The sequence below is a fragment of the Pimephales promelas genome, chromosome 20 (genome assembly GCF_988280905.1).
Source record: "Pimephales promelas chromosome 20, fPimPro1.hap1.1, whole genome shotgun sequence".
NCBI classification, from domain to species: Eukaryota; Metazoa; Chordata; class Actinopteri; order Cypriniformes; family Leuciscidae; genus Pimephales; species Pimephales promelas.
In genome coordinates, this window is record NC_142788.1 from 27,094,968 (window position 1) to 27,106,857 (window position 11,890).

Consider the following 11,890-nt stretch of genomic DNA (forward strand, 5'->3'; position numbering starts at 1 on the left):
TTGTGTTTCTGTGGTGAGTGTGCACATGTAATGGCTAAGAATGGTGCCACATGTCCCTAAATTCGATAAGCCCCTCTGGACACTTGTGTGTGTGTGTGTTCACAGCTGTCTGTTTCTCTCTGCTGTTCGCTTACATTCACCTCCACACTCCAAACACATCGCCCCTTCCTGAGGCCCATGAGTAATCCAGCACAACTTCAAAATCAGACAGCCTACACACACTCACACACACACATTCAGCTGTCCTTTGCTTTGATCCCTGGCTGAGGGTCCTTTAATTGCCCAACTGTTTGGTCAGCAGCACATAACATGCTTGAAGTCTCTCGATTAAGCCGTTTCAGAAAGACTCAATTGTGCGTGTTTGTAAAGCAAATTTTGAAATTAATATCCATTTTTCATAATGTTGTACATTATTATTATTATTGTTTGTAATGCCTAAATTCACTTATAACATTTAAAATGGCTTCTTGAGTGATTCTTTTATTTTTATTATAATTTATTTATTTATTTTAGACAAAATGGGGAATGTATTATATAGGTGTGCTCAATATGTGAGGTTGTTTCGAACAATCAACAACATGATTCTGCCTACTAAGATAACCACATTTTAGCTAAATTCCCAGAATTCACCTCAACCCATTAAAAAAAAACAAGTCCAATGGTGGACTGAGAAGTATCCAATGTTTTACAGAACGTCATTGTGCGTTTTACATGGTCATATATTTAGCTTAGCAATGTTCTAATGAAAAAAAACTAATTTATTGAAATCACTGTTATTTTGACCATTATTTATATAAGCTACTATTAGGATATTTGTTCATATTTTGAATTGGCTTTTATTTTTATATAAATTCATTTTTAGTTTACATTTGAGTAATTTTATGTTTTTGCAATTATTTATTATTTATAATTTATTAGGTTTTTTATATTTCTATTTTTGTTTCGTTTTTGGCTTTAGCAATTTTAGTACTTTAGTTTTTAGAAAAAATTTTAACAAATAATAATTTATTTTTACTAGTTGGCAAAACAAGATGTCTAATTTTCACTTAAGTTTTTAAAGTTTAAGTTAATCATCCAATATTTATATTTTATAAGATTATATTTTTTTTACGTTGAGCTTTATTTAAATTTTAAAAAATTACAGATTGAATTTTTTTTATAACATAACATTTTATATATATGAAGAGTTCAGATGCAAAAACCTCTAAATGCCATTTGAAATTTTCTTCTTTAATGATAATTTTTAGCAAACTTGTATATTTAAGTTCAGTAATTTCACTTAAATAACAATTAATAGGTAATTATCATTGCCATTTAAGTGAAATTACTGAACTTAAATATACAAGTTTCATAAAAATCATCATTAAAGAAGAAAATTTCAAATGGCATTTAGAGGCTTTTGCATCTGAACTCTTCATATATATATATATATATATATATATATATATTGCTAACTAGAACTAATATATATTATTGCTAATTAGAACTAATATACTAATATGAAATCAACTCAAGTCGAGAGTTTTAAGTGAACTTGCTAATTGTGTGATGTGACTGAGTGATCATTACATGAGAAGCCGCCCATGTCATAGCATTAGTATGCTGTTTTAGAAGGCAGTGAGAGCTTTCTTGGCACAAAGTCTCATCTTTCACATCTACTTTCTCCAGAACTTCTTTATTTATCACCTCTCTCCTCATCACTAAACGGGTGTGAATATGTGATCGCGCATCTCATACCACTGCCCCGGGGTAAGGTTCACACTCTCAGCCATTCCGTAAACGGCGATGAGTCCTGTTCTCCTTCAGACAAATGTGCCGTAACTCGTCAGAGAACATTAGTCCCCACCGGTGATTCAGCTCGGCTCTCCAAACTCCTCACAACACAGAAAAAGCTGTCAGTTGTCATAGCAGCGGCTCATGGAAAACACACAATTACATGAGTATACAGGCTGTTCTGTTGACCTCTGTACAGGAAGTTTTAAAGAGGAATGACCTGTCGTCTTTTCTCTCATAATCAGTCATAATCCCCACTATAAAAAATCTAATGTGCTTTAGTTATTGTGTGCGTGCATTTGTATTAGTGCTGTCAAATCGATTAATCTTGATTAATCGCATCGAACATAACCGTTTTTTTTTACATAATGTGTATATATTATTAAATTCATTTATATATCACATGCATGTGTGTGCGTGTCTGTACTGTATACACACAGACATAAAATACACACATATGTACATATACACACACACACACACACAGACATGTATAATATATAAATTTAATAATAAATATAAACACATATATTAGGGCTGTCGAACGATTAATCACATCCAAAATAAAAGTGTTTGTTTACATGATATATGTGGGTGCACTGTGTATAATTATTTTGTATATAAATACACACACATGCATGTATATTATTTATATATAAAATATTTATATTTATATATAATATAAATTCTATATAAATCTATATACATGGAAATATTTCTTAAATATATACAAGCATGTGTGTGTATTTATATATATTAAATAATTATACACAGTGCAACCACATATATCATGTAAACAAAACAGCCCTAACATATTTGACAGCTCTAACATATATATTAACACACTTTTTTGTTGATGCGATTAATCGTGATTAATCGATTTGACCGCACATTTGCATATTTAATATTTATTCTGCTATATCATTCAAATACAAGTTCAGAATTGTTTTATTTATTTGTTTATTTTTAGCAGATCTCAGGGAAGCCCTGGACCCAAATTAAAAAATCTTTTCCACAGAGAATGCAATGCCAAAGACCAAAATTTAGCTTTTTCCCCCAATATGTGCCTATTTATCCTCCACTTTTATGAATATCTATAAAGCCTAAATTATACTTACATCTTTTTTAAAGTTTACTCCATTTGGTAGCGCATGAAAGTTTCATCTTTGTCCAGTGTCTGCGCTATTTCTCTCCAGAAGTTATGATAACCGCTAAAAATGTCTTCAATCTCATAACCCCCTCGTACACGTGCTTGTCAATGCGTCTTGTAGTTGTCGCAGTCTCTATTTTGGTATTTCTATGGTATTAGAAATGGTATTAATAATAATGGCATTATTACCCGTCTCATAAGTTTAATTTTCTAATGTGATACAATGGCCTGGGCCAGTTTAACTTTTGCCTAGTGCGAACTTCGTGTACAAACTACACCACACACACTATATATGGGGACCCGCATAAAAACTGAAGTTAAAAACTGAATTTTCATTTTTGGGTGAACTATCCCTTTTGTTTGTTCTGCGGTAACGTGATTTGTGTGGTCACATTGAATCCATATTTAACCATTCAAGGCTTTTAAAGCTGTTGCAGCTTTGCACAAAGTCCCAAAAAGCCTTTGAATCTGAAAAACATGAAGGTACACCTAACCTAATTGTCCTTATTGTGGGTGACCATGTCATGCCTATTACAGACAACAAGGCCCATTTAAAAGCAAGCTCTATTTAAGAACTTTACGGAGCCGAGGCTGCCTTTCTTCCTCGGGCTAGAACCCTTTTGAGGTGACGTCCAGTCTGAGAAAGAGATGAGCCAAATCTAATCTCCACCGCCCCATCAGAAGGGTTCGTGAGAGCGCACAGCAGATGATTAGCTCCTCAGATTAGAGGGGCTTTGGACATCTGAAGACTGATTTGGTTGTTGGGGAAGACCAGGACTACCCTAAAACGGCCCTGCCCCCATGAGCGCTTAACCTGACTAGACACCAAGGGGGTGGATTAATTGGACATCTTGTTGGTTTTTTGGGGGGGAGGGGATGACTTGGGACCCTTCCGTGCGGTTTTGGGGTGTGTGACGGTACTGAAGTGTTCCTTTCCACCATGGACTGCCGTCCACGGATGCCCACGGATGGGGCGGCCTGCACACATCCCATAACGTGGAAGGTAAGAGGAGGGGACGCTCGACTGATCGCTATTTTTCAAAATGAGTCATTTCGGAGGGATTTGGATTAGGCTTGAGTAGGTGTGACAGTCGATGCTTTTATATAAAACAGCAAGTAAGAACCTGAAACCTGTTGTGGTTCAGGTTTTAGAGATCTGCTATGGAAGAATGGACTCTTTAGTGCTGCTGTCTGTGCAACTTTAGCTTAAATTAGATGATTCACATGACTCTGTTTCTGCTGTGGTGTCAAAAACAACTTGGCTTCATCACAAATGGTACACTTTGTTTATGCACATCTTTCATGCTATGCCTAAATTGGTTAAATCTCTATCCAATACTATCCTAACAGTCCGTGTGAGACATCATACCTGAGCCGTGCCCTAAAGTTTAAACAACCGTAACATTTTCATCTGATATTATCCCTACTGTATGTATGGGGAGTCGTTCAAATGTTTGGGGTCTTCTTTAGAAGAAATGAATACTTTAAGCAAGTATGCTATGACAGTAAAGACATTTACAGTATAAAAAATGTAAAATATATAAAAAATAGTTAAAATATTTCGATTTTAAATAAATGCTGTTCATAAACCTTCTATTCATCAAAGCATCATGAAAGAGTTTATCACAGTTTCCACAACAACATTAAGCAGCACAGCTATTTTCAACATACAAAGCAGCAAATCTGAAGGATCATGTGACACTGACGTCAGGTTAATGATGTTGAAAATTTAGCTTTGCCATCATAGGAATAGATTACATTTTGCAGTATGTTAAAAAAAGTTATTTTAAATTTGATCATATTTCACAATATTACGATTTTTTACTGTATTTTTGATCATGGGCGTTTTCACACCCGAAAGTCCGCACCAAGGTCCGAACCAAAGTTAGCGTTTTGATAAATGTTATACTTTCAGAAAGTTTTGGTTTGGTTTCACATTGCAATTATGCGAGCGTATTAAAGACCTTTACATGACAAACTTTCGTCCTGTCGCATATTGTTGCAACTATATTGTAATTTTTATGCCATAATTACCTGCAGCACCAACTATACACAAGGCTAGTTTAAATTCGCCAAATGAACTTCCTCGTCGTGCGAACATTTTACCGAGTTGACTTCTTATGTAATCAGACCATACTTTAATTAAAAACCTCCCCATGTGTTACAATTTTCTGTTTTTTCGGCTATACGTGAATCACCAGAACTTCCTGTAAAAGGTTTGAAAGTGTAAAACATACAGAAATGCTTTCACACTAGAAACGAACCAAACCTTTGTTCAGTTTGATTCGGACTGAGACTACCTCTTTTCGTCGGACCAAATTTCATTGGTTTGTTCCGGACCGTGGTAGGTTTCACACCTGTCATTTTGATTCGGATCAAACTGAAAAGTCCGAAAGTCCGGACCAAACAAGGTAGGTGTGAAAAAAAGGTGTGAGTCAAAAACAGTAAAAATCACATTATCTACCATAGTACAGAAAACTTATATCGCATATACTATAATAATGAATTCTGTTGCCATGTACAGTGTATTACATTGTGAGCCACCCACTGTACCTTGGTATTTTGTCATTAAATGATCCTATTTGTAGTTTTTGGGTTGATTTGGGGTGTAAACAAGGCTCTTTAGCCGTGTGTGTGTACGGTCAGAAGAGAAAGTTCAACACCTAGACAGTGAAGCAACGATATGAAGTGTTTTTGTGGTGCGGCTAGGTCAAATGAACCAGAACCCGGGTGACTCAAAGGCTCTGCTCACATGATCTGATGGATGATTTCTCTCTGTTCCTGTAGGTGTGTCATCACCCAGACTGTCAGGAACTGAACGGTAAAAGCCCTCTGCACCTGTGTGAGTCATGTGATTCTCGCTGTCACCTGGATGAGTCTGACAGCATGCACTTTGACAGGCATCCTCGCTTTGACATACAGCCACAAGGTAAATGGTCCAACAGGCACAAACACACTCATGTTTCTCTCTGACAAACAGGTTTACTTTACGCGTCGTGATAAAAACACCTGGACTCGTTTTGCCACCAATAACTACCATTAAAATTCAACCATTCAGTCTAATATCTACAGATGCTGATTTTAAATAAAATAAGTTAACAGAAATTGATTTGATAAAGCATTATATATATATATATATATATTTCTTTTTTGGCAAAAAAATTCTCAAAATATTTTAAAGTAAGTTTTTATGAAAATAAATGTAAAATAAAATGTTATCTTTTTGAAAAAAAAATATCTGCACCATTATTTAGTGAAAATAATTGTTTTATTATTATTTTGAAGCAGTTATTTTAGTTTTATTATAGTTTTATTAATTTATTATTGAATTGGATTTTTAGTGTTAATTTTTGTTTAACTTTTAGCCATTTTGTTCTGTGCTTTTGTGATTTTATTCTTCTTTCTTTTTTTTACATATTGCCATTTAGGTTTAATTTATTTTTATTTCAGCATTTCAGTCATGTGTTAGTTATAATTATTAATTATAATAAATAGTTTTTAATTATTTCCATTTTAATAATTTTAGTTGGTTTATTTTAAAAAAATTTAACTTATATTGATATTTCAGCTTTATGTCAATCAACAGAAATGTTTTAATAGTTTTAGTTTCAGTGAAGGATAAAAGGCCTGTCTATAAAGAGCGCAGATTGTGAGATCAGATTTGTGTCGTCAGGTTCTATCCTGGCGCGGAATGTGTCGACGCGTTCCTGTCCGCCTCGCACGAGCCCCCCTTCAGACCTAGAGGAAGACGAGGAAGGAAGCACTGAGCGAGGGTCAGTCGGTGATCCACAACCGTCACACAACATTCAATCAACCATGTGGAATCTTTCAGCCTGTACACACCAAAAGTTGCACAACATATGATGCGAAATGCAACTTTTTTTGTGTGCACGAAACCATTCAAATCAAGCTGAAGGGCATGAAACCTGAAAATACACACGGTTAATCTGAAATGCATCAATGGAGATATATAATACTAGGGCTACATGATGAATCGAAATAAAACTGAAATCTTTATATGGCTTAATGCGATTGTCTAATTGTAAAGGCTGCGAGTAAATCAAGAGTTCTTTTACACTCGAGCAACTCATGATCCGATGTTTTCAGTGTCTCTGAACTGCTCGGTTCAGTTTCGTAGTTTGGGTCGCTTATAACATGCTTTTGGGAATGTAACAGATGCTTCCCATATTTCCAAATTTGAGAAGTGCTAAAAAAGCGAATGTTTTCAACAAAAGAGATGCTTTAAGGGCTCCCTGCAGTTTCCCGCCAAAATAAAAGCACTACTTACAATATTTACCATATATAATTACAATTAGAATTGATTGATTGCGATTAATCGCATCCCAAATAAAAGTTTGTGTTTACAAAACTTATTTGTGTGTGCTGTGTATAATTAGTTTGTATATATAAATACACACACGTGCATGTATATATTTAAGAAAATGTGTTATTCATATTTAAAATATTTATATTTATGTATAATATATATGTATGTATGTGTGTGTATATATATATATATATATATATATATATGCATACATACAGTATTTATGTGCAAATAATTCTTATACATACATGTATTTTTATATCAAAAAAATATGTATACACACATTACACAGCACACACACACCCACATTATGTAAACACAGACTTTTATTTTGGATGTGATTAATCGCGATTAAACTTTGCACAGCCTTAATATTTACATTATTTTTCATAAATAATTTTTAAATTTACAGTGAAATATTAAGAAATGTGTTAATATGTGTTATTTATATTTATTTGTTTAATTATTTAATGATGATGATGATAGTAACAATAATTATTAAATGTGTTATTATTATTAATACTATCATAGTCTTATTGATATTATCACAAAATCTGGTGAAATTGGGCCTCATTTATTTAATTTTTATATCTGTATTTATTAATAATAACAATACTATTATTTTATAGTCATACTTTTTGGCCAAATTGTGCAGTTCTACAAATAAGCACAGCAAACCTGTTGTGCTTTTTATTTTTATTTTATTTTTTACTACAATTGCAATTTTAATCTGAGAAAAATCACAGTTAAATTTTCCCCCCTAAATCATTCAGCCCTAAAAAAATCTAAGTGATAATGTCACACACATATGGCATGACCCTCTGTCCTCATGTGCCTGTGGTGTTTTTCTGTCTTTTGATAGAGAACGCAAGACTGGAGGTATGAAGCTGAAAGGAAGAGACGGAAAGAAGCCCCGGCGACGCCACACTGATGTAAGCGCTGTCCTCTTTTTTTCCATTGCTCAATGTTAATCTGAAAACAAGCACAAACAGTATCCCCCCATCCTACATGTTACATTAGTTTTTCTGTACAAGCACAGACTTGAATGTGGACTTTCCTATCTGATGTAGTGTACAGGAAATGACACGATCATCAGCAGCTCCAGTATGTGGTCCCTTGATCGATATCTTGTGATGATCACCATTAGAGTTTGGTGTGTAAATGACTGGAAGTGGTCTGTCTGCCGCCCACCTTTGACCAGTGTTGGTCTGTCGCCCCCTACAGGACCCCAGAAAGGAGTGCTTCAGCCTCAAGTTTGACCTCAACATCGACATAGACACGGAGATCGTCCCCGCTGTCAAAAAGAAGACGTTACAGTGAGTCAGGGAACAGATCTGTGTACCCTGGGATTTGAACCCACAACCTTGGTGTTGCCACCGCCATTCTCTACCGGTTGAGGAACAAAATTAGCTAGTAAAATTTGTTTTTGTGTGTGTGTGTTTTTCTGTGAATGAGTAGTTAAACAAGTAGTTCACTTAAAAAAAAACTTTTGCTGATAATTTACTCACCCCCATGTCATCCGAGATCTCCATGTCTTTCATTCTTCAGTCGAAAAGAATTTAAAGTTTTTGATGAAAAAATTCCAGGATATTTTTCCATATAATGGACTTCAACGATGGTCCAAAAGACAGTTTCAGTGCAGCTTTAAACGACACCAGACGATGAATAAGGGTCTTATCAAGCGAAACGATCGCTCGTTTCAAAAATAAATAACAAAGTTTAAGTTTTATAAGCACAAATGCTCGCCTTGCTCTGTTCTGTGTGACTCTCCTGTTCGAACTCGTTCATCAAAATGAACGAATCTTTTTTCAAGTCATTTTGTTCGTTGAATTTGTGCTTATAAAACAAACTTTTGTATTTACTTTTGAAATGAGCGATTGTTTCACTAGATAAGACCCTTATTCGTCGTCTGGTGTCATTTAAAGCCCTTTGAAGCTGCACTGAAACTCTCGTTTGGACCTTGAACCGTTTGGTTCCCATTGAAGTCCATTATATGGAGAAAAATCCTGGAATGTTTTCATCAAAAACCTTAATTTCTTTTCGACTGAAGAAAGAAAGACATGGACATCTTGGATGACATGGGGGTGAGTAAATTATCAGCAAAACTTTTTTTTTTTTTAAAAGTGAACTACTCCTTTAACGTGTCCATTGCATAATCAATATTTAAGTTCAAAATTTATTTGGAAAAACTACCATTCAAAGGTCTAAATCTGTGATTGGCTGATTTTAAATGTTGGTAACTCTCATGCACTCATTTTATTCTTCTTTAGAGAGGTGCTCGGACCAATTTTCGAGCGCAAGGGCATTGAGTTATCCCGAGTCCATCTGTTCCTGGACCAGTCGAACACTCCACTCTCACTCCAATTTGAGGCGTATCGTTTTGGAGGACATGACCTTAAAGTAAAAGGTAAGAGTCACCCTGTATGTTTTATGATGTGATCACTTTCTCATCAGCATCATTTCCAGCACAAAACATAACTCGGTGTTACACAACACGACAACATTGTGTCCACAGAGCCGGGCAGTTTCCCGCAAAATGAGGTGTCGCCAATTAAACTTCATTAGAGCTGTTATACTTCTAAAGAACTCATGTGACTCTTTTCATGCCTATACAACCATGCGCCTGTCTTTAGAAGTCTCCATCCCCACGTCTTTAATCTGATAAAGCCGACACACGCCAACGCAGACATCCCACCTACCGCTCTTGCGTAATACTGAGCCTGTGACGCGAGTGTGAAGTCAAGGGTTCGTTTTCAAATGATTGGGACATTAACGGCTAGTCTGAGGAGTGGAGACATGTTCAGTTCATTACTTTGAATCATACTTACAAAGGGTTTGAGCATATTCAGTGGTACTGGGTTTGAAATTAAACACTAATTCTTAGTAACAATAATCCACATAGTATTGTAAGTATTTTTTAATTGAATCATTTAGTTTATTTTGTGTTGTGAATCTGTTCTAGTAACATGGCCTAATATGCTTATGGATAACAAAAGGGCCATATTTTATACTTTTACCCCCCAAGAAGGGTTAGTTATTTTGTTTTATCATTTTATTTTACGTTGTTTTTTTTTTATTTAATAATTTAACATGAATTGTTTCATTTTTAAATAGCAACAACAGCATAAATGTTGATTCCAGATTTAAAATAGGGTTTTATTAAAGTAACTTGTGTGCCTCCTGCATGTTTTACCATGGTTACAGGGACATTATATTACATTAAATGACTACATTATATTATGTTGTGTTTTTGTGCAGCTCGACCTGGTGATGAACTGAAGGTGGAGCAGAGCGTGAAGGACCTGCGCTCTCTCAGTCTGCCCAACATGAAGCCGACAGGAGGGGGCAGCGTCTACATCCTCACACCGGGCAGTGAGAGGGCAGAGCACGGGTCCCTCCCGCGGCGGGAGAGCGTGGCCGCGGACATACTGGTCAGTAGTTTTTTTTTTTTTTTTTTCAATTTTTTTTATATATATATTTATAATAACGTAATATCGAGAGCGGCCGTGGACATATACTGTTTTTTTTTTTTTTTATGTTTTTATCTGTTTTAGAAACATGGCCGAATGGCCTAATGTGCTTATAGATGCTAAAGGGTGCTTATTAATGCTTTTTGTGTCATAAATTTGATTTAGAAACATGGCCTAAATTGCTTGGTTTTGTTTTGTTTTTTTTTTGTTTTGTTTTGCAGAATTTTATTAAGTCCTTCCTTATACAGGGTTTTCACGGGGTCTTAAAAAGTCTAAAATTTCAAAATCACAATTTAAGGCCTTAAAAAGTCTTATTTGCTGAAGTATTGTGCCTCTAGATCTTAAATCATTTTAAACAGCTCGTAATTTTCCTACGTTTTTTTTTTTATAATTTCTTATTTCGCAAGTCTAAATTCACTGTAATTATGACTACAAAATAGACTAACATGCCACAACCAATAAGCATTGTGCATCCATCTAAGCGCCTGTCTTCAGTACTGTTCAGTTTGAATAAATTAATTTACTTTGCAAGTCATTTTGAGACTCAGCATTTCCTTTGTACATTTTTTTTTATATCGTGATGTAGGTCTTAAATTTAATTCATGATGGCCTTAAGGTCTTAAATTTGACTTTGTGAAACCTGCAGAAACCCTGTTATAGTGTTAGTCAGGGTTTAGTTGTAACTTGTCCAGCTTAATGTGATTTTATTTATTTTATTTTTTTCAAGTTCTTGTAATGTTTTTAGTTATTTAGTTTTACAAGACCATTTGTCCACCCCCTTGATAGTAGAAGGATTTTATTTAATTTATTTTTTATTTAACATTTTTATTTAATTTAAAAAAAAATATATATATATTAATCATTTTCTGTCCTGTCTAAAGTAAATTTTGATTTACAATCTCTAGTGACACTTGTACTACTAGGGGTGGGTTTAAAAAATCGATTCTTAGATGCATCGCAAGGCAGACGTGAACGATTCTGAATCGATTCACAAATAGATTTTCAAATATATATATATATATATATATATATATATATATATATAACGTAATATTGCCGGAACTCCAAATCCAAAATCCAAACACCCTCCGCGTTAAAAGCTAAAATATTTTGGAAACACAACAAATATAAGAAGCCACACGTTTCCAGCCAGAGGAGGAAAAACACTCG

General features: G+C 34.7%; 1 protein-coding gene across 3 annotated transcripts in view; it reads left to right on the forward strand.

Annotated features, from left to right (window-relative positions):
- Positions 1-11,890, forward strand: part of plekhg5b (pleckstrin homology domain containing, family G (with RhoGef domain) member 5b) — a 74,403-nt gene that overhangs the window by 37,917 nt on the left and 24,596 nt on the right. For all 3 annotated transcript variants that reach the window (XM_039652369.2, XM_039652368.2, XM_039652370.2), the window contains 6 exons: positions 5,711-5,852; positions 6,597-6,696; positions 8,113-8,182; positions 8,475-8,566; positions 9,521-9,657; positions 10,509-10,681. In XM_039652369.2, coding sequence (XP_039508303.2) covers positions 5,711-5,852; positions 6,597-6,696; positions 8,113-8,182; positions 8,475-8,566; positions 9,521-9,657; positions 10,509-10,681 — 714 coding nt within the window. The remainder of the gene's footprint in view (positions 1-5,710; positions 5,853-6,596; positions 6,697-8,112; positions 8,183-8,474; positions 8,567-9,520; positions 9,658-10,508; positions 10,682-11,890) is intronic.